This window comes from Sporothrix brasiliensis, assembly GCF_000820605.1.
Source record: "Sporothrix brasiliensis 5110 chromosome Unknown Cont22, whole genome shotgun sequence".
Taxonomy (NCBI): domain Eukaryota; kingdom Fungi; phylum Ascomycota; class Sordariomycetes; order Ophiostomatales; family Ophiostomataceae; genus Sporothrix; species Sporothrix brasiliensis.
In genome coordinates, this window is record NW_024467141.1 from 1,168,117 (window position 1) to 1,190,729 (window position 22,613).

The following is a 22,613-nucleotide window of genomic DNA, read 5'->3' on the forward strand; positions in this document are numbered from 1 at the left end:
GAGAAATGGGAACCGCCGAGCAATTACGGAACAAATCGAGCAGGTTGTCTACTCGGTATTGGCATGGTGAGCCCAACTGTCTCAAAGCGGACAACCCGCACGAAAAGCCAAGGAGACGCCGAGGAGCACACCAGCTGTGGCCTCGACCTATGATGAGAAAAATAAGTCGCCGATGAGGACGGCTGAAGTGGCCTTCAGCGCACAGTTCTCAAGGCCCTACCAGCCTTAGTAAATCCCGGCTTCTTGGGGCGGAGTTTGAACACGGAGGAAGAAATGGTAATGGGAGAAGACGAAATAGGAAACAAGAAGCAACAGAGCAACAGAAACAACAGAAACATCCAGACAGACAGCCCTCTCTAGCTTTTTCCAGCCCGTGCTCGTCCTTCACCTTGTCGGCTGTCGTCTATTTGTGACAAGTCCCCGCCGCTTGCCGCGCATTTCTGCCTGGTGCACGGCCAGTTTCTATTCATAACTTGGGGCCTCGTAAGCCGAAAGTAAACAGAAACAAGCTGGAGCATGGTCAATCTCAATCTTGGATCGTTCCCCATGTCCTTCCGTTCCCCTGATACCAAAATATATTCATCTCAAGTTCATTTGGCGGCCCCTCCGCTGCCGAGCGTCTGTGAGCGCACTTTGATCAACGGAAACAGCCGCACGAAGAGGGTGTGAGTTCAAGACACTGACTATTTATTTTCGCTAGGAAAAAAAACCTCAAAAAGACTCGTCAACCCTATGAGGCAAGGTCAGCGGGAGGCAGAGACAACGTGTTACACGGTCCTCACCGTGCTCCAGTCAGTAGAAAAAGAATAAGCAACGAATCCACTTGTGCCGGATTGGATTATCAAAAAAAAAATCACATTCTCTTTGTTTACTTTCGGGATGACGTTCATGAGCTGGTGGTATGGTTGTCCTTGTGGCCAGTGTTTCGCGAGCTTCCTCTTTGGGCTTCCGAGTGTCGTTCCCTTCCATTCGATTCAGGGGCCTCTGTCTCCTACGGCATTTTCCATCCCGTCTTTCTTGTACGGCTGTGTCCGGCAGTGGTCGTTGCCCTTGAATTTTGTGGTCCCCCAGATACGAGACGCGACGAAGCGATACAACACAATTGTATGGTATTACGGCACCTTTGTACGAGTGCGCAACAGTTGTTACTGAGTAATGCGTCTTGTCCTGTAGTCCAGCGTTAGCAAGTGCTTGGAAGTAATTTGTCGTGACAGCCACCTGTCAGACACAGGGACAGCACACCCTCTGAAGACCCTGCCAATGAAATGGCAGCGGTATCTCATAAAGTAGTCTCCACTCCACACACCCTCAAGGTCACCCCTTGCTTTACGGCCTTGGCTGACCCAGGGGCGTGCATTTCGGTGTGGGTGGTCGACACCAACTCTCGTTCCTGAAGTGGCAAAGGGATGAGAGAGGAGAAACGGGGCTCGCGGGGGTCCTTCCATGAAACAATGGCATTTCTTCGTCCAAAGAATTCACGATTGCCTTCCGCACAACGCTTAATGATGCGTAAGACAATCATCAAACGGTAGGGCAACCTCGTTTACCTACAATCGTGAATTGCAGTTCTTGACGCATTTCACTGTCACATCCAACATCCAAATTCTCCGTGTCATTGATATGATCTCGTCAGCGGTGTCGATGGTAACAAATGCGACCAGGGCCGCCGAAACAAGATCATCGTTGTGGGCGCGGGGCGTCACAATTGTTTTGTTTGCAGATGTGTTTACCATGGAGACCCGAGATTGTTTACGGAGTCAACTGCGTCGTAGCCAACCCCATCCTCGCCCATCACGAGCGGGCTCAGCCTCTGTCTGTTGTGGCTCCTCCCCTCTTTATTTTATTTCGATGGAGACACAGCCCTACATGGGGGTGGTTTTTATGCCATGAATGGCCATCGCCACCGACAATCACTGGCCATGTACGATTTATTCATCGTTGTTTTGCTTTGGCTGCGTTCAGTGGAGTTATTCCTTTGACGTCCTTCTCCGCAAGTAGGCTGAATAGAAGAACACAAAGGAGCGATACCAAGGCAGATACTGGAAAGGCAAAACAGCAAATGACGATCGTTAATTACGAGTATCGTGCGGAAGGGCGCTCCACGAGGGTGGCCCTCTTGTCTCAATATTCCCCAATAGTGAACAAGTTTGACCCATTTTCGAGTTGTCTTCAGAAGCCTTTCAGGTCATCTCGTTGTCTTCGAATGTCCCACCCAGCCCTCAATATCGTCTTTTGAGATCTTTCTTTGCTTTTTCTGTCCACCTTGGGCGCTAGCAAGGGCGCGTTCCTGTTGGCTGCAGGACGGAAAAGAACTGGTTTTTCATTTATTATTGGGTTATATCTTACACAGTACAGCGCATTGATCCTCTTCATGGTTTTGAAAGATAGCTGTTTCCTTTTACCTCTACATATTTTAAATCCTTTTGGGAGCACCAGAAAGGCAACTCCACTCAGCCGCAGGAAGCGCCGATTCACCCTGAATCGTGCAGCATACAAGAAAGCATATCATCGTACATTGACCACTGAATATCGGTCGGAATTGGCAAGGGCAGAATGGACAGAATGGCACGCAAAGCGTGAATTGGAACCTGAAAGCGGCATTGATGAAGTATGGCGTACTTCTTTACGTCGCTAGTCTTTGCGCACAGACACACTTCGTCGCAGTCTGTGGGCAGTGTGGGATCAGACTGAATATTGGACTGGCTGCACCATTTCAGGTAGACCGTATTGACGTCGTGAAATGGATAATTCGGGGGGTCGCAGACGGCAATACCAGCTTGGCAGTTGAAGCCACATGATCTGGTTCAATATCTGTGATGATATCTTTCGACGATTATGATTTCTAGCGATATCAACTCTTTTGTTCCCAAGTTGACGTACCCTCTTTTACAGGATGTTTGGTTATCAAACGGAAATTTTACCTTCTTTCCCGTCTGGTTTGCATCCCTCTGGTTTGCCGAAAATGGAACCATAAAAAGAAAAGACGGAAAAGAATACGTCTAAAACGGTGTCTAAAGCTGGGCCGGTCCTGGCACTGACCCATCATCTACATACAACTCTACGGACGCACGAGTACGACCGTAGCCTACAGGTTCCTACATCGTACTTGGAAAGGAGTACGACGACATAGGCTGTGCGGAGTTTTCTTTTAGTTTGTGCGGGCTGTTACCCGCATGCAGCATAGCTCCGCCAGAAAGTCCACCGTCCGTTCACGGAGAGCAACCTATCTCTATCTTATAAAGTGCATATTTTTGCGGTCGACATTCCGGGAAAATTGAAGTTAACTGTACTCCGTATGTAAGGAGGCGGCCTTCAGCAATAGAAATAATTGTCACCATATGGATAGGATGCAGCATTTCGTTTGTAATAAGAGTAAAGCGAGAAGCGAAATGTGTCCCCCCGTCAACAATTGTCAATCTCCCAGCAACTCTGAAAACTGCATGTAAACTCATACAAATAAAGCAAACAAAAAAAGAGTTAATGGATATATCGAAAAAATGGACGCGAGGAACATTACCGAAGAAGAAAAAGCAAAAGTACCAATGACCGTAAATGGCAATAAGAGCAGGAAGTCAGGCTCATATTGCTGTAAGCGAATTAGGAAAATTGAGCTGGAAATTAAGGCACACAAAAAAGGAAATCTGCGATATTGGATTGTTGCCCAGCATTAAGCCGCCCTGTTCCTGACCCGCGGATATTGCCTATTTATTCATTCTCTATTTCTGACACCGTCCCAAGTCTCCGTCGCCTCTGGGTCCTCTCCTTTTCTTTTTTTCGTAACATACCGTCCTTTTTTGGCACTTTTCTTTTGATTGTCTTCCCGGTGTTATTCTGCGCCGCCTCGGGAAATTGGCGTGCCATTTTCGACTTTTTCGTGTCTTCTGCACGAAAACCGCCAGACTTGCTAATAAGCGTGGCGCCCCCAACATTAGCATTCCTTTGCTGGAGACTACATGAAGGCCAGTCCAAGAAGCGTGGGAGCTAAGGAACATGCTCTCTTGGCACGGCCTGTGCATTTTTGGTGAGATTCGCGCTCTTCCAGCGCGTTAGAATGCTCTCGAAGCGATAAAAAAAGCATTATGGCGTCCCAGAGAATGAAATCGCAAATTAAGCTGTGCCAGAACATGGTCACTCGTAGATCTACGTTCCAATCTCCGTTGATCAGGCACAAGGGGTAAAGTTTTGTGCGCAACGTTGCTTATGTTCAAAGCCGAGAGGCCACGCCGGGAGTGTAAAATTCGTAAGTAATTACTGTATTATTGCACAACCTTTCTTTTCCTTCATACTCCGTAATCCACTCTCTTTCGACGGCCGGTCAGGAAGGGTCCCTGATTGCCCGCTTGGCAGTCCCTGACGATCCGTTTCTTCGGTCCCGTCCTTGTTTACGACTGTCTCCCCTTGACCCTGTTCGGTGTCATTCGCTTTGCGATTCGTATTCTTCTCCGGCCGTTGCTCTTGGCATCCGCTTAGCCTTTTCCTAGACGCGCCATTGAGAGTAATTACGTTGGCGGGTTCATCAAGCAAACAAACTAGGCGACTCTATCTGCGGAGAGACGACTGGCGAACATGAACACAGGAACCTAATACATCGTACGTCCCAAACCACCTCCAATAATGCCAGTCGGTAATAAAGAGTGGAGCAAAAGCGTCTATTTTAAAATGAAAGACTGGGCAAATGTCGGCTGGCTGAACGCAAGGTTGTGTCCGTCGTAAAGTGATCAGACGACAGAAGCAAACTGGCAACTTTGCCAGTGGCGGCAACACAGGTCTGAAACGAAATGGGACATAAGACGCACAAGTTTAACAAAACAAAAATATTGTCATTGCCAAAAGGTCTGAGCTGCTCCGTATTTTGTATGACCCCACGCCAAAAACGCCAACCACGATGAAGACCGGAAAATAAATGATATCCATGGGATTCCTTTTGGGGTCCTCGGAACACGTGTGAACGCGTCCACCATGGCCACAGGACACGGGTTGTTCAGCGAGGAATGGACAGGAAACACCAGCGACAAAGAAATCAATAGAAAACACGCGGCAGCAACAAGGAGACTATGGGCGCGAGACACGCAACAAAACGTCAAAGGACCACGATGTGTGCGAAAATGTACATGTATCGTGACGAAATAATCAAATCTCTGAAATGCATCGCCAATGACGACATGTCATTCATTTCTGCCAGCCAGCACTGTCGGCCTTTCTCCATTGGAGGACTTCAGTCTCCTTTTACCACAACAGGCGAAATGAGGTCGTACACCGCACGGTAAAACACAAGGTCGTGTTTATGATTTTTTTTTTCTAAAAAATAAATAAAATAAAGGACAATAAAATAAACGACCGCGAGGATGAGTGCGCTCGAAATAGAATCAACGATAGAGTTACATGTGGTCAGTGTGTGTTTTCCCTTGAGCTTTTTCGATCAAGATCGTCGCAAGGAAATGCAAGACATGGATGGGCAAAGGCTCCTCCTGTGCACGCACTGCTCACACACTCGCAAAAGAGTCCAAAGACGTTGAGGTTGATACGGAGAAATTACGTCGTTGTGTTGAGGCGTCATCTCGGAGCGTAGCAGTGTGATCCTTCCCTTTGAGCATTTCGTCCCTTCTTCCCGCTAGCGTCATAGTGACCCCTGTCACTAAATCCCCTGGTTTGTCCCCGCACCGGATATTAGGCCTAATCTCTTGCTGGCTTAAATGCCCGTCCCCAGCAAATATGAGCAGGCAACACCTGTTTAGGACACCATTCGAGAATGGGGCCTGGATCGCCCTGAAATTGGCTGTACGCGGCGCTGGAACGATAGCGCACGTGCGCTATTTCGTGATTTTGGCGGTGAGCGGCGGCAGGTCGATAAGAAACGTTAAGGCGGTGGGTGCTGGCAGAAACCACCCTCGTTAAAAAAACAGCGGGCAATATACGACGAAGACAAGCGATAAGGCGACAGCCCAAAAAAAAGTCGAACTGCAGAAAACAGACCTCCACCACAAGTGACTACCATTCACCAATCACCGAAACTCGACCAGGCCATCCTGACACCACGGCCAGACCGGACACTCACGACCCGTCATACTGCCGAGCTCACCATCCTACAAATACAGTATCTTACTCATGACCACACGCGCGCACAGCCATGTCTAGCGGAACTCCAGCAGCCGCCCCGGTTGCCCAACCGGTCGCCGCGACTGCACCTACGAAGCACCTCGGCATGCGCAAAAATGGTAGGTCCCTCCCCTCCGAACCTTCACGTATGAGCGCTCGTTTCTAACAGTCCTAGGCAAGCAATGGCATGAGCCCAAAAAGGCGTTCCGCCCGGGCTCCGGCCTCACCTCCTACGAAAAGCGCAACAAGGAACGCATCGCGCGCGCCACCATGAAGGCCAAGGAGAAGGAGCTCAAGGACGAGAAGGAGGCTGCCCGCCAGGCACGCATCAAGGCCATCCGCGACAAGAAGGCCGCCAAGGAGGAGAAGGAGCGGTACGAGAAGCTGGCCGAGAAGATGCACAAGAAGCGTGTCGAGCGGCTAAAGCGCAAGGAAAAGCGGAACAAGCTGTTGCACACGTGAGCTGGGCGGCCAACATGTGTCTGTTTGTTTGCTATAATTCGTTCTTTCTTGGGCTAAAACATTCTTGTGCATTTATTTTCTCTCTCGTGAGGCTTAGACCTTCATTGGTTGCTCTTCCCGGGATTCACTCTGGTCTGCAGGAAGCGTTGGGCGTTTTGGGCGGGTGCATATATTTTCTTGGGCACATCACTTTCTTGCAATATACAAAAGTATTCTTTCACCGACATGTCGTTTTCGTTTCTTGAAAAGTTTTATATCATCGGTCCGGTACCGTGGCGGTGGGCGTGTCGAGCAAGCATCGATGGAGTAGTCTCAACACGGCCGCTGGACGACTAGCTGATACAACTGGTCACTCGGATTTGAGCCAAGAAGATCGATTCGTTGGAAATCCTTATCGGATGCTCTGTTGCCAATCACTAGATACAACCCCCCCTGCATTCGAAACTAGCGGTTGCTGCTTGGCCACATATCTACCTACTTCAGCCATTTTAAACGTCCTATCGAGATGTTCTATTTAGCACACCAATATTTTACTCTTTGCTAGCCATGTATAGACAATTGATGTCTTGATGTGGCTTCTTATTGCATATACAAGTTCAATACTCAACTATATGTAGCAATATGGGGCCTAGCCAGTTGCAGTTCAATAGTGTGTTGACCCAGACCAAATATGTAAGGAATGACTGGCTGCTTCGTGGACATTGGAAAGCCCCAGGTGACAGATTTCGTGTTGGCCATGTCACCGCCATCTTGTTAAAGCTCTCGCCTTCGACATTGACTGTGGCACATATTTTATTTCCATCAATATCGTCTACGTCACGCCGATCATCGCTCTATAGTCAACCTCGGTTGGCCTTGCCGACCTTAAAGGTTTCAGGCAGCGGATAGCAGCCGGAGTGAGAAAAGCTCACGAGACAACTCAAAAGTCGCCCCAAAATTAGAGCGCGAGGGTTCACATTTTGCTGTCATCTCATCTGTATCCTTAAACGCACTTGCACGGCGGAGACTCACCTCAACACGTGGGCAAGCTATCGAACATCGAGGGAAAGAACGTGTAAATATACTTTTTAACTCCTTTTAACTGCACGGTTTGATACAATTCACCGAAGCGTTGAGTTACTGTACGATCTTCGTATGGTCAAGGGCGAATGGTTTTGGGCAGAAAGATCATGCTGCCCTGTGGTTAGACATTAAGGTTTTCTGGTTCATAATTTTCAGGGCACCGTCAAAATCATATTTTGGATTTTATTTCGAGTTCTCAGTTGTTTTCGGGTTCTACTTTTTTTTTCGGTGTTTTCTTATTGATTTTTTATTGCTGTAGGAAGGAAACAATTCATTTGAATGTAATAAAATAGTTCAGCTTCAACACATCCTCAGGACTCTGCAAACCGCTGACTGCGTTTCTATCTTCGCTGCACACTACATCCCAGCTCACACAAACAAGCGCATATAAACTAACAATGGAAGTTTCTTAAATGATACCTCACCTGCAATAATTATTAAAAAGCCTTTTGTATCTGGTCATAGTTGAGGTTGTCAAATCAAGCGCATTACATAATAAATGACTCAGCCATTTTGATTTCCATGTGACGCAGCCTCCTGTCGTCGAAACCGCGCCAACTTGCTTTCTACACATGCAGCGCCTGATGTTGCAGCACACCATCTTCCCTGGCAAAAGTAGCGAAACTGGGCACCGGGAACAGCCTGCAGCTTGCTCGCCCACGCAAAGGTCTGGGCCGCTGCATATTTCGGTTTTTGGTCAGCCGCTACACGGTACTTTGCGACACACCATTTGCCCATTTCCCGTTTTATCCACCCCCCTTTGCTTGGGCCCTGCAACTATGTCGAATAACCAGGTGCGCAGCGCCTCGGCCGTTGCCAATACCATCAGCAGCAACAATACAGGCCGAGCCGGTGGCGATCAGCTGACAGCGCAAGGAGCAAACGTTTCGGGAACAACAACACCAGTGACGACACCAGCAACAGCGACACCTTCACCCCAGCGACCGCGACATCACTTTACACGGTCATTATCAGAGCTGTCGTCGCCCTTGCGTCTACGCCGACAAAGCCAAAGCCAAATCCAGAGTCAAATCCAGAGCCAAAACCAAAGCCAAAGCCAAATCCAGAACTACGGTCTGCCGTCCAGACATAACCCGAGTTCGAGCCAGGGCCAGATCCCAAGTCAAACGCAGGGTCGACGAAACACCGGCGTTCGCGACGACGACTCCTACCAAGACGGTCGTGGTCCGTCTTCTACACGGACGGGTGTTGCCTCTACCGGATCTCCGGCGAACGGCGTTAGCCCGTCACCGAACAACACACCGGCCACGCCGTCCCACAGTCCCCGCCTCGCGCCTCTTAGTAAGTCACGCACAACAAGCGGCCTTGGTAGCACCCTCGCATCGGCTGCTGTTTTGACGGGAAACTTCTCTCTGGCACCGCACGACCCCAACGTATCCAGCTCCAATACGTCAAGTCGGACCGGTGCCTCGTCCACGACGGCCAGCCCTACTTCCAGCCGTCGGCCTAGTGTGCAGACCGGCAAAGACCAATACAACAACCATCCCTACGACGAGAGCCGCAACATGCAGCCACAACAAGCAGAGGTGCACGACAGCGCCCGTCACCAGCGGCATCATCACCACCGACACATCCACAACCTCAGCACTAGCAGCACCGCTGGCTACATGAGCAGTCACTCTACAACGATCGCGGCGCTTGCTGCTGCAGCCACGGCCGTGGCAGCTGCATCGCCAACGACCCAGACACCCGGCATGCCTAGCACATTAAACCACGGCCAGCCCGGTGCCGACACAGAGGCAGCGGACCGGTCTCAAGATGACATGCTGCTGCAACAGGAAAAACAAGGGCCTGCCGTTTCGGGTGCCAGCCGGTCCGCAACGGGCCTGCCCATCGACCCGGCGGCCGTTCGTGCTGCGGCCGCCGCTCTGGAGCGCATGCAGCGTGAGCAGAGCCGCAGCGCCGCGCGTGTGCTGCATTCTGCCGTTACCGACCTCGACGGTATGTCCACGACCACGAGTCAACGCCTCGATGCCGCCTATGGATCCGTGCTGTCTCGCCTCTGTGAGCTGCAGGACACGGTCCTGGCCCTGCGGTCGCTAGCGGCAGCCGCGCGCGCCACCAACCACCGCTTCACGGCCGAGACCGAGTCCATCACGCACGAGATCGACCAGCAGGTGCAGCAGCTCGAGGGCGACAGAACAGGCAGCGTGGGCAAAGATGGCGCGCCCGTGCTGACGCCGGCCGACCAGCAGCACCGGCTCGAGCGGTTGTCGGAGCGCGTGCACCGTGGCCGGCAGGCGATCCAGGACCTGGCCGAGCGCGTGGAGACGGTCCGTGATCGTGTACAGCGGTGGGAGCGAGCGGACCGAGCGTGGCAGGAGCGGACGCGGACGCGGCTCAAGGCGCTGTGGGTGATTGTGTTGAGCGTGATGCTGGTGTTGGTTGTGCTGCTGGCGATTATGCTGGGGCATTCCGGAGAGCCAGCGGCCCAGGAGGGTGTCGACGTGGGGGCTCAATCGGAGGCATCAGATGCCCATGGCAAGCCCAATTTCCCACCGGGCTTCCCCGAACTAGCGTCCATGACGGCGTCGACTAGCACGTTTCACTTGACGTTTCCCAACGGCACCACAGGCGGCCGCAACAATGGCAACAGAGACGGCCCTATCGCCAGTGATGCGGATGATGATCCACTCCAGCGACTGTTTGACGAGCTATGACTTTCCTGTTGTTGTTCTCTTTGCCTTTTCAGAGGCTGTGCAAGCCGCACTACTTATGTATTCATCATTGTGTTCCTCTCGTCGATTCTACTGCATCCTAGCACGTCTCAAAGCATAGCGGTCTTGCCTTACCTTTCTCATTTTTACGAAATATACCAACATACACATGTACGTCTATCTTACTTTTCTAATATAATATTCGCATAGAATCCGCGAATGAACAGATACCTACGGAGTGCATTGTTTGGGAGGCAAGGTAAGCCCGGAGTTTCGGTGACAATGCTTTCGCCCGATTGCAGTGCGTCTCGTCCAACTTAGGCAGCGTGTAGTACGGAGTACGCGGACGTGGGAGATGGTTGTCCACTGGCTTGCTCAGTATCGTGATGAGCTCTACAGTGGATTACCCTCAAGAAGCGCCCAGGGACTATCTCGGAATAGACTCGGACATGCTTGAGGCACAGTACCAACATGAAGCGTTCTTAAGCCTTGTGCTCGCGTTGTCTTTTCAACAACCTTGTCCACGTACGCATAGCAATTTGTATACGAGGATGTTGCACAGCTGCCGAATGACAAAAGGCCCAGCCACAAGTATACAGTCACGAAAAAGGCCGGCCGCGTAATGAAGGTTGCAGGTGTGGACCACGGCCAAGACGACAGACAAGACCAGCCCAAACAAAAAAGACGAGACGAGGATAAGGGCAATACGAGCAGAGGTTGGGAAAGCATCCCGGAGAGACCACAAAAACAAAGCCACAGGAAACATCCACAAGGAGCCACTCAGCCACTCTACTTAGCACTTAATCTGCGGCACATTTTGAGGAGCGTAAGCAAGGCCTCCGTATCGTCTCACGCTTTATGTTTTGTCGGATTCGCTTTTATGTGTTTTCGCCTGCTGCCCGAAATGGGCATCCCGCAAACGCCACACGAGTGGATAATGGACGTCGAAGAAGCGTAACGACTTAGAGGAGAAGGCGTCAAACGAGGCTGGTCTGGGGTGGATGTTGTGGCATAGTACTCCGTGCCGGGCGAGAGGCAAAAAAAGGGAACAAACGTCATGCCCCACAATTTTCAGGTCCTGCCCTGGAAAGTGATAATATGCGCAACCACATCACCGCGTCACCCAGGCACTGACTCCGTACTTTTTGCTTGGTAGCTCCCTCCAAATCTACAATCTCTTGTTATTTTTGCTATATTTTTATACTGCTTGTTATTCTTTTCTTACATTTATTCGCCGTATGACTTTTTGGTTTCTCCGCGTCACTTGCGCCGTTGGCAGTGATCCTCTTCTGAACCTTTCGATCAGTTTATGCCGCTGGATCATCTGCGTCACTGATCCCTGCTAACTCCGGCGATGTCTGATCGGGACTTGTGTGCCAGTCGAATGGCCAGAAAACATGGTACACAGGGTGGCAGGAGATTGGGATGTTCGATGAACATGGTAGCTAAGAGTTAGAAACAGCTTTCACCGATAGAAATCCCACGTAAGACGCGTAGAAAGAGGCATATTCCGAAGTCCGCCTGAACCCATTGAAAATAGCAGTTGCGACCCATACTAAGCAAACGCCAAGATCTACGACAACGCAATTGCTTTTAGACACCAGCAGAGCGCCTAAATCAGGCAGTCGCATTTTTGTATTTTTAGCGCTGTTTCCTTCTTTAACAAAAGAAAATAGACTAAGCTGCATCCCGGCACGGCATGAGCGTCATCGCTTCTTCGCCATCGTGCTTGCCGCCCACAACACCTCCGGTCGACCGCTCCTACCTGAAGCGTGTTTCTAATCGTTGCTGCGCTTTGTTCTTTCCCTTGTTGAGCAGATAGGAAAAATCTTTTGGTTTATTATCTTGGAATTTCTTTTCTTTTTGTTTTTGGGCTTTACCTTTTCACTTCATCCATCTTCCTTCTCGGCAAAACGATCTCTCTCCAACCACCAGGCCCTTGCCAACCGCTGTCCACTCAAATTAGCGCCCACGTCGACCTTGGCTGGTCCAGCCAAGCATCAACCTTCCGGCACTCTTCTCTCAGACCATTGTGGTATCTGTGATCGTTTTTCTTTTTTCTTCTTCTCTCTCTCCTGAACCACATTCTCTGTCTGCGTTTCCTCTGGTCGACTGCTGGTTGGACACTCGGCATCCACCCACACACGATTTTTGCGCACTTTACCCAACTGCGGTTCTTTCGCTTCCTATTTCGAAAAGGCACCGTGTACAGGGGCGCAGCGGAGTAATTTGAACAGCTACGGGATTACAGCAGCTCTTCATCCCAACCCCTCAGTCTTCTTGCTGCTCACCTCTCCCGAGCCTTCCGCGACAGACCGATCCTTTCTCTTCGACCGATTGAAGGTTGCAGACGCGGAAAATTTTCAGACAACAATTATACACGCCAAAAAAAAGAAGCATCATGGCCAACAGACCAACCGCCGTCAGCGGCGCTGGTGGCGGCGTTGCAGTAGCCCCCGCCTCCGCCCAAAGCGCCGTCGACGTCACCAAATCTTCTGGCGTTGGGGCTGCTTCAACTTCCGCTTCCTCCATGACTTCGCTGCCACCACCAGGACAGACTCTGACGGGAAAGCAGGAACACTGTCCGTATTGACCCTTTTTGTCCTGGGCACTTTGCGTGTATTTACTCCTTCTTTTGTTCATTTGGCGCAGCAAGCTAACTCGGTCAGACTTGAAACGAGAGCTCCTGGGCGAACAGGCAAAATGGGAAATCTTCGAACTCAACTCGCCGACTGCTCTCCGACGATTCGGCGCCCCCTTCCGGTCCGACGTGGGCGAGGTCTCCCCGCTCGACTCTAGCCTCCCCATCCTTCGCTACATCTTCGTTCACCATGTCCGCGAGTTCCCATTCCTCGACAAGGCGAAGGAGAAGGAATTCTGGCAGGACAAGCTGCAAGTGGTGTGTACAGCAATAACCAGACGTAGCTGATATCGCTCCAAGGTGACTTTGTACTAACAATGAGACTTCAAGTTCCTCGAGTCTTTTGCTACGAAAAACATCTCCTCGTCCGAAGACCGCCTCGAAGAAACCAAGCGCCGAAAGCTAGCTACGAAGGCACAGAAGCTTGTGGAGCTCATGATGGTCTCCGGCGTTCGCACCTCGTCTGGCTTTGAAGAGCGGATTCGATTCTCCGAACTCGAAATTGTGGACCGTGATGCGATCGATACTGGTGTCTTGGGATCCATTCCCCAGGGCAACTTTGTCAACGGCTGGGATGTCAACGTGGCAGGTGTTCGCGTAATATCGGTCAAGCGCAACATTCGCTATCACAAGCATGCCGTATGTTCCTGGCTCGCCCTACGGCTATTCCTAACCTTTGATGCTGACAGCGCTACAGGAATTCATCCTTCGGGTCCAAAGAAAGGGCGAGCTTGAGCACTTTGTTGGCCGTCGCTATGGCGATTTTGGACGCCTTTACAAGGCTCTCCGTGCAGAACTGCCGGGGCGGGTCCTGCCGCCCCTTCCGCGGAAGAACAAGACAAGCTCAACAGCTTCTAACATTATTGGCGGTCTCAGAGGCTCCAATGACTCGGATGTTGACTCCATCTCCTCGGCCTCGACAATGACCAGCCCAACAGGGCTCGGCCCTGGCGGTGTTGGAGAGTCACTAAAAAATCTCACAGTTCGAGGTATGTTGCACTTCCTCGGTCGTCTCCAAGGGTTCGGTGCTAACCAACTTATAGAGCACCGTAGAAATGGATCTGGGAGAGTATCGCCACGCCAGTCTCTCGACAACACTACACCTCCTAGCCCTACAGTTGCTGCTGGCCAGGAATCGAAGGCACCAGAGGTAAGTTCATTTCGCCCTGATAGTGCCAACGGTTCTCAAACATTTATAACTAATACGATATTACAGAGCGTGGTTTTATGGCGGGAGAACCAGCGCATCTCGCTGCGTGCTTTCCTTCGTACACTGCTTCATAACCCTCAGATTGCCCGGACAAAGGCCATTCAGGATTTCCTGACCCGGGATCCGATCACCCCACGAGACGAAGACGTCGACGACATTGTGCGCAGAGTCGAGGTCGACAAGAAGCGCGTGGAGGAGCAGAAAAAATTCTACGAGATTGCTCGCAAGCGAGCTGCTGATCTCGACGTGTACATGGAACAGTATGCAAATGCACTCCTGACTTTTGGTCGCCCATGTGATGTTCCCGTGCTAATAACTCGTTTTGCAGGTTCCGTCAAGACATCGTTGAGCGCAATGGCTTGACTATGCTGTTCAAAGAGATCAAGGAGAAGAAGACCATCGGAGACCTGAGCATCCAGTACCAAAAGTTTGCCGAGTGGCTCCGGATCGAAGTTGCCGCTACGATTTACCATCTTTTTCTCGCCGAAGATAACTCACCCGAGCTCTTTTCTCAAGCGAAACGCATCCATTCTCTGATTCCGTACACAATTATCAAGAACGTCATCCGGGTAGCGAATCCTGCTGCTGTCATGTCTGGTGTCCTCGACATCTTTCTGGCACAGCCCTTCGGCACGCGGTCTCTTATGCAACGCATCTTCTCCCTGACATTGAACGATGGCATCCGCAACTTCCAAAAATCTATCGACTCTTTGGCTGTCAAGATCGATGACCCGGTGTTTGTCAGCAAGCTTAAGGCCTACTCGGATGCCGACCAGGCAATCAAGGATATCATCCGGGACGAAGCGACCAACGACGACGTCGATATTTTGGTCGGTATTCTGCGCTCCGAGCTGATCGAACCACCACTCATGCCCGAGCAAATTGGACGCCTCTACAACGCGTACGTGGCGTTCAATTCGGCTGTCGAGAATGTTGACGAGGAACTGAAGCAAGGTGCCGAGCTCTTCTCCTACCTCAAGCAGCTCATGAAGCTCTACACGCGCCAGCGTGACAAGGCAATGATGTTGAATCTCATTGAAGAGCCCGTCACCCTCTCGCTGTTCCGCGACCTGTTCACCATCTTTTACGAACCCCTTGTTCGCGTCTACAAGTCGGCCAATGTATACAGCAGTGTCACCGATTTTTCCGTCTTCATGGACGATATGATGCAGGTTGTTGAGAAGTGCAGGGAGCAGGATGCCTCTGCCGATCCTAACCAGACTGTGCAGGCGTTTATCGACCTGTGCCAGCGGCACGAACACAACTTTTACAAGTTTGTTCACGAGGTGCACACACACGACAACGGCCTGTTTACGCAGCTGATGGGCTGGATCGAGGGCATCCTGGAGTTCTTGCGCAAGGGCCCCAAGAACGGCACCCTGGACGTCAACGCGCTCTTTGAAGGCTCTGTCAGCATGGGGCAAATTGACAAAGACAAGGCCATTGCGGAGGTAAACAGTCTCATTGCGTGGCAGGAAGCGCGTAAGAAGTGGCATCAGGACAAGACGCGGCAGAAAATGGCCGCCGAGGGCGGCGGCAGCGACGGTCTGGGCGAGGATGGCCTGTCTGGTCCCGTCAGTTTCAGCGCCGGCGACTTTGGTCTGAACGCGGCCGACCTCCAGGAGATGTCCTACGACGAGTTTGATGATTCCGAGGACGAGGCGGCGCTAGAAGATGAGGACGACCTCGATCCGATTGAGGCCGAACGGCGCCGCAGAACGAAACGGCAAGACCGCCTCCGGCGGAGCGCGGGCGAACCGACGAAGCCGGTCGTGAGTGAGATCTACAAGCTCAACGATAACTTTTTGGCCATGCTTCGCAATGTGTTGGCAGAGTAGACGGAGGCGGAACCGAGGAGGATACTTTTGTTGTGGTATGGATATCTTTGCATTACAATACTCTGGTGCATTGTTAGTGATGGGTATATCTCATGGTTGGCGTTTGGAACAGCAATTGTTGGGATATTTTTCTTGACATTTTAAGACACCCGCATGTTGTAGATAAATGGTTCAATTCTTAAATCGTATTCGCTTTCTGCCAAACAGTCGAATTGGGCTACTAGCGATTCCAGTTCCTGTCAGCTGCTGTTGTCCAACGCTCGGCGCGAATGTTGGACGGCAGATGTCGTTGCCTGTATCGCCTGTCACATGCTTTTTGTCGAGGATCACAGCTTTTGCGCCAAGGTACCTCTTCCACGACCTAGCTGTTGTGAAGTCGCCCATATCGGCAGGAGGGCATGCGAGACAGAAGGCGCGCTTGGAAAACTCACAGGTTGCACCAATTGCCTCCAATTAAATAGATTCACGTTCTACAAGAGGAAGGGACGAACGACGCACGATGTATCTTACTATACACAAGCCATCAGAACTTCAGATGGAAGGAAACGTCTTGGGCGAGCACATGGTGCTGACGCACGGACCATGCTCTCGGCAGGTGCTCGGCTAAGGACATGCTCTGCTTGGGAAAGAATGGGCAAAAAAAGGTAGCGAGGTTGTCGGACAGAGAGCGGGACTGTGGGGTTATGCGAATTTGGTGGAAGGGTCGACTGGACGAGCCCATTTGAACGACAAAGCACTTGGAGTTGGGTGGAGTAATGAGAAATGCCAGCCATGAGATTGGCCAGCGCGGGGAAGGAAGGGGCCACTCACTGGGGTGGGTTGGCACAAAGCACGCTGAAGGGCAGGTGCTGGACTGAGTAGGGAGACACGGGAGTAGCGCCTCACTTGGGGGGGAAAGAGTGCTGGCCGCACCAGAACCCCAAACCCCAAGGCCGCTTCGGAATTGTGCGGTTGCCATTTTTCGTCATGGGCGACTTTCCGGGGCATGTCCTTGAACCTCAATTGGCACGTCTCTATTTTCCCCTACCCGATTTCTAAACCAGCTTCACCTCCGATACCACGTCGAATCTCCCCTCTTTCGTCCAAAGGTCGGCCTCTCGTAGGATTTTGTTTGTCTTTTTTTCTCTTTCTTCTGTTGTCATTCGACGTTTTGGGTAACACCAAGACAGCCACAATCCGAACCTCGTTTACTCTCACGAGACGAAGCTCGGCTGTTGTTTTTCGACGACAAGGGAACCCTCGTTCTCGCCGACGACAAGTTCGCAATACGCGACATACAATCCACATCATTGAGCGCGACACACAGACGATATGGCGTCCACAGGGGCTTGGAAGCGGCTGGCAACAATTGCCCGGCCAGCTGTGCGTATTCACCCCTCCACTCCTCTCTTCCAAAGATGCGCTGTGCTTGCGACAAATCGAATCGCCGAGGTCCCGAATCGACGAGGCCGGAGCACAGCGACAGGAAGCGTCTCGAGCGATAGAGTCCGCAGATTACTAACGTTTTTATTTTCTGCAAACAGTTCCAGTCTACAAGAACCTTCTCTTCTACGCCGCGTGCCGGTAAGTTGCTCCCTCTAGAATCCTCTAAGCCCGGGGCATCACGATACACAACGCCGACGACGGCGGTAACGAGGCGCACAAGCTAACGCATGCCCTTCTCTATAGCTCGCGTCTTCGCAAACGGCCCGCTTCGCGCCAAGGAGGCTTCCTCGTTCGTGAGCAGCAAGTACCCAGTCATTGTACGTCTCCCTGCTTTCTTGTATCCATTCAATTGCTCGCCCTGTCTCGTGTATTGTCAGCCTCGCGGCTTTTGCCTTCCGGCATCTTGCTAATACGCCGTCTTCTGCATTAGGACCACGAGTACGATGCCCTTGTTGTCGGTGCCGGTGGCTCCGGTCTGCGTGCCGCTTTCGGTCTGGCCGAGGCGGGCTTCAACACTGCCTGCATATCGAAGCTGTTTCCCACGCGCTCCCACACTGTTGCCGCTCAGGGTGGCATCAACGCCGCGCTCGGCAACATGCACAAGGACGACTGGCGCTGGCACATGTACGACACCGTCAAGGGCTCCGACTGGCTCGGTGACCAGGACGCTATCCACTACATGACGCGCGAGGCCCCGGCTTCCATTATCGAGCTTGAGAACTACGGCTGCCCCTTCTCGCGTACCGACGAGGGCAAGATGTAAGTACTTTTAGGCGAAGAGTCCGCGAGACAGGGAGCAAGTATAGCTAACAATTCCACAGCTACCAGCGTGCTTTCGGTGGCCAGTCCCGCGAGTACGGCAAGGGTGGCCAGGCCTACCGTTGCTGCGCCGCTGCCGATCGTACCGGCCATGCCCTGCTGCACACTCTGTACGGCCAGTCTCTGCGCCACAACACCAACTACTTCATCGAGTACTTCGTCATCGACCTGATCATGGAGGACGGTGAGTGCCGCGGTGTCCTCGCCTACAACCAGGAGGACGGCACCCTGCACCGCTTCCTTGCCAACCACACCGTCCTCGCCACTGGTGGTTACGGTCGCGCCTACTTCTCATGCACGTCTGCCCACACCTGCACGGGTGACGGCATGGCCATGGTGGCCCGTGCCGGCCTGCCCAACCAGGATCTCGAATTCGTCCAGTTCCACCCCACCGGTATCTACGGTGCTGGCTGCCTGATCACCGAGGGTGCTCGTGGTGAGGGTGGTTACCTGCTGAACAGCGAGGGCGAGCGCTTTATGGAGCGTTATGCTCCCACTGCCAAGGATCTGGCCTCGCGCGACGTCGTCTCCCGTTCCATGACCCTCGAGATCCGCGAGGGCCGTGGTGTTGGCCCTGACAAGGACCACATCTACCTGCAGCTGAGCCATCTGCCCGCCGAGGTCCTTGCCGAGCGTCTGCCTGGTATCTCGGAGACGGCGAGCATTTTCTCAGGTGTGGACGTCCGCAAGCAGCCCATCCCTGTCCTGCCCACCGTCCACTACAACATGGGTGGTATCCCCACCAAGTACACTGGTGAGGTCTTGACCGTCGACAACAACGGCAACGACAAGGTTGTGCCCGGCCTGTACGCCTGCGGTGAGGCCGCTTGCGTGTCTGTCCACGGTGCCAACCGTCTGGGTGCCAACTCCCTGCTGGATCTCGTCGTCTTCGGCCGTGCCGTCTCCCACCAGATCCGCGACACGTCGAGCCCCGGTGCCAAGCTCAAGCCCCTGCGCGCCGATGCCGCCGCCGACTCCATCGAGTACCTCGACAAGATCCGTAACGCGGACGGCCCGCGCACGACGGCCGAGATTCGCCTGGCAATGCAGAAGACCATGCAGACGGATGTCAGCGTGTTCCGTACCCAGGAGTCCCTGGATGAAGGTGTCCGCAACATCAACAAGGTCGACAACACCTTCAGCGAGGTCGGCATCAAGGACCGCAGCATGATCTGGAACTCGGACCTGGTCGAGACCCTTGAGCTCCGGAATCTGCTCACTTGCGCGTATGTCCCGCATTCACACCGCCCCCCCCTCCCACCATACTATTTTACTGGCTTTTGATTATGACTAACGTATTGTCTGCTCCAGCACCCAAACCGCCACCGCTGCCGCCAACCGCAAGGAGTCGCGTGGTGCCCACGCCCGCGAGGACTATCCCGAACGCGATGATGCCAACTGGATGAAGCACACCCTGACCTTCCAGCGCGAGCCCCACGGCCCCGTCGACCTCAAGTACCGCAAGGTCATCAGCACCACCCTGGATGAGAACGAGTGCAAGCCCGTGCCGCCGTTCAAGCGTGTGTATTAAGCGAAGTTGTGGTACGAGTGTGACGATGTGAGGTGGTCTTGTGTTCCTTTTTGCATCTTGTCTGAACTTTTTTCTTTCTGTTTTTGGCCGAGACCCGTTCGTTGTAACACAAAATTGCATGTACTTTTTTACACGGTCGAGTTTCCACAGTCGGTGTTCCCCCGGCTTTCTTGTTTCATATTTTCACCCTACCTCGTTCAAACCACAGTTTACACAGGCGGGTATTATGCACACTTAAATGCATACTATGCTCGACATATATACGGACAAATCGATGGGAGGTGGATGCGGAAAGTGGATGTCGGTCGACACATAAGATAGAAGACTTGGGTATTCCTTTATGTAAAGGTTGGGTTAAACTCAATAGAACAAAAAAAAGAATTAAAACTATGCCATTCGCGGGTTTTAGGTGTACTGATTGTTTGGCGCCAGAACGACTTGCGACGACAATGAGTGATGAACATGAATATCAAGAAGAGAACATGCCACCGCGGATATCAATAAACAACTGGAAACATGTAGACCCCAAAGGCGACGATTCGCTTTACATATGGTCAGTATTAGTGTGCAAGTGCGCTTCCTATGCTGGCCTCAGTATCTCTACTTCAATGAGCATTGCTGCTCGCCTCAATAACCGCTGCGGGGTTGGCCGTTGCCTGGTTGCCTGCCTCCTGGTTGGCCGTTTCCTGGCCAGCAGCTTGCTCGTCGTTGGCGACTTGGCTACCGACCGGCGGTGTCGGCGGGGACCGGGGTTCCCGTTTATTCACCATAACCTTCAGGAAAAGAGGCACATCTATTGCGATCTTCTTGGGAATGAACGGCTTTTGAATAAAGAGCGGGAGGTTGCCACGTGCATGCGATGCAGTAGCCATGACCCATTCGATCTGCAAGTTATCAAGATAATTGTCAGGCACGTCTTCTGGGTTGACTGCATCTCGGGCAATCCCGGCCTGGTCGGCGGCTTGCAAAGCTCCCGCCGCAGAACCGTCTTCCTGGGAAGCTTGTTCCGCCTGTTGCACTGGAGCAGCTTCCGCTATCTGAGCGACCGAGGACCTGGGCTTCAACTTCTTGATTCTGAGAGAGGACTTCACTTTGCCAAATGTGCTCACTTTCTGGAGTGGTGCCTCCCGTTGCGTTTTTGGCCCCAAGCGGAAGCGTTCGACGCTCACATACGAGCCAATCGTGGTCCTAGGTCCGTTCGCAAGCTTTCGGCCGTCACGGGGAGCAGGGGCGGCACCCCAGCCGTTGATGGGCACGCTGATTACGAGAAATTCGTCGTGGGGCGCACTCTGTGCGCTGAGGCAGGACATCTGCAAGACAGGAAAAACTCGGTAGTCGAACAATTTGTTACCCAGGTCGTGCTTCATCTCGACAATCTGCAGTGTGAAGTCAGTCCAGACAGATGGGCCTCTGATCGGCCTCATGCCCAACGCGTTCAGGTCTATCGACATGGCCCTATGTATGCCGTTCCAAATATATGCCGTGTTTGTCCCGACAACGGTGTCGGTCATATCGTCTTCGGTCTTAACATGCTCGTCTTTCATGTGTTTTAGAAACTCCAGCCAGTCTGCTGTACCGTCTTGGGTGAGGTTGTTGTGGAATGAGCGGCGGCAGGCCCAGGTCTCTGAGACGGCCTTTGTCGACTTTCGGCACACGTTGCCACCTCCGTACGGCTGGTTCACCACGGCATCCAGCTCGGATTGTAGTATGTCACGTTCGAGTAGCTCTACCGCAACCGTGTCGGGGCCACCAGTAACTTTAGCGCCATTGAACTTGGCACTGCCCTTTGGATACCATCCGGACGGGTTCGGCTTCGTGTCGCGTTGCTGGTCGTAGACGTCCACGGTGCCAATGAAATCAAGAGACTCTTTGAGTAAGTTTGTTATGAGCGGCTTGATCGTGTCTATGCTGCATTCGTGGGAGGGCAGACGATCAAAGTCGATTCCCTCGAGGCGCAAAAGTGGCCCGAGAGGGGGATCACTGGGTGGTCTGACCATTGTTGGTTTTCGTTCAATGCTGTATCAGATTGCGTCGTTGTTAGTTGAGGAGCGGAGAAAAGCTTGGAGAATGTTTTGGTTCTGCGAACCTAAGATGCCAAGCTCTATATGTAAGTCCTCGGAGCTAAAAGCTGACTGTTCTTGGGGCAGCCAGCTACTGTCTGTGCTGCAAAGGTAGGTGTGTATGGTTTCGGGCGCGCACTCCCTTTGTTTCAAGCTCGCCAGAACAGGGGTGCTGCTTTGGCCGGGTTTAGCACAGGGCGATGGTACCAGGGTCGTTTGAGAGTGGAATCAAATGTTTACGACGTCTGACTCCGCATATCTGTTTGTCCGTTCTAGCGGTGTGATTGATGTGCCGTGGAAGAGGTAGAATTGAAAGTAGTATCCGATGCAATAAGGAGACAGGAGGGTAGAAACAAAAGAAGAAAATGGAGTCAGAAGAGAAACGAGAAGAAAGAGACGGTTTGTTGTTCTCCGACTCACGTTGCCCATTAGCTGGGACAACGAGAAACGTGAAGGGAAAGAACGAGCGGCAGGTAAGTCTGTGAAACGTGAGCAGCAGACCAGATTTGGAAGGCTCAACACGGGGGTATCACCGCTTGGGCTGCGTGTCCATTGCGCTTTCCCCTTCCGGGTGGTCTGTCATCTGGGGAGACCAAGCCTTGGAGCGGATCTGGCGAAAACCTGTGAGAGTGAGCCGCATAGCAATCCGGGGTCCAATCTCACTTTTTGTTCATGCACGGAATAGAAGCTCACGAGCTCTATTTGATTCCATGCCACTAGTAGTATTGTGAGCTACTTTGCGGACTAGCACATCTGGTTGAGGTTTGCAGGCGAATTGCAAGATCACTAAA

At 52.3% G+C, this 22,613-nt stretch overlaps 5 protein-coding genes across 5 annotated transcripts; 4 read left to right on the forward strand and 1 right to left on the reverse strand.

Moving 5' to 3' along the window:
- Positions 1 to 6,127: 6,127 nt before the first annotated feature.
- SPBR_08746 (rRNA-processing protein CGR1) lies at positions 6,128 to 6,558 on the forward strand (the record flags this gene model as incomplete). Its single annotated transcript, XM_040766984.1, has 2 exons — positions 6,128 to 6,215; positions 6,266 to 6,558. The coding sequence occupies 2 exons, from the start codon at positions 6,128 to 6,130 to the stop codon at positions 6,556 to 6,558; spliced, it is 381 nt and encodes a 126-aa protein (XP_040614619.1).
- A 1,841-nt stretch (positions 6,559 to 8,399) lies between these two features.
- SPBR_08292 (uncharacterized protein) lies at positions 8,400 to 10,301 on the forward strand (the record flags this gene model as incomplete). Its single annotated transcript, XM_040766530.1, has 1 exon — positions 8,400 to 10,301. The coding sequence occupies one exon, from the start codon at positions 8,400 to 8,402 to the stop codon at positions 10,299 to 10,301; it is 1,902 nt and encodes a 633-aa protein (XP_040614620.1).
- A 2,398-nt stretch (positions 10,302 to 12,699) lies between these two features.
- On the forward strand, positions 12,700 to 15,987 carry SPBR_08111 (uncharacterized protein; the record flags this gene model as incomplete). The annotated part of the gene is made up of 7 exons (XM_040766349.1): positions 12,700 to 12,880; positions 12,968 to 13,197; positions 13,270 to 13,578; positions 13,637 to 13,928; positions 14,058 to 14,089; positions 14,231 to 14,409; positions 14,478 to 15,987. The coding sequence occupies 7 exons, from the start codon at positions 12,700 to 12,702 to the stop codon at positions 15,985 to 15,987; spliced, it is 2,733 nt and encodes a 910-aa protein (XP_040614621.1).
- A 1,652-nt stretch (positions 15,988 to 17,639) lies between these two features.
- Positions 17,640 to 19,762, forward strand: SPBR_08238 (succinate dehydrogenase (ubiquinone) flavoprotein subunit; the record flags this gene model as incomplete). Its single annotated transcript, XM_040766476.1, has 4 exons — positions 17,640 to 17,729; positions 17,843 to 18,171; positions 18,234 to 19,457; positions 19,543 to 19,762. 4 exons carry the CDS (start codon positions 17,640 to 17,642, stop codon positions 19,760 to 19,762), a joined length of 1,863 nt encoding a protein of 620 aa, XP_040614622.1.
- A 605-nt stretch (positions 19,763 to 20,367) lies between these two features.
- Positions 20,368 to 21,759, reverse strand: SPBR_08453 (uncharacterized protein; the record flags this gene model as incomplete). The annotated part of the gene is made up of 1 exon (XM_040766691.1): positions 20,368 to 21,759. The coding sequence occupies one exon, from the start codon at positions 21,757 to 21,759 to the stop codon at positions 20,368 to 20,370; it is 1,392 nt and encodes a 463-aa protein (XP_040614623.1).
- Positions 21,760 to 22,613: the final 854 nt, after the last annotated feature.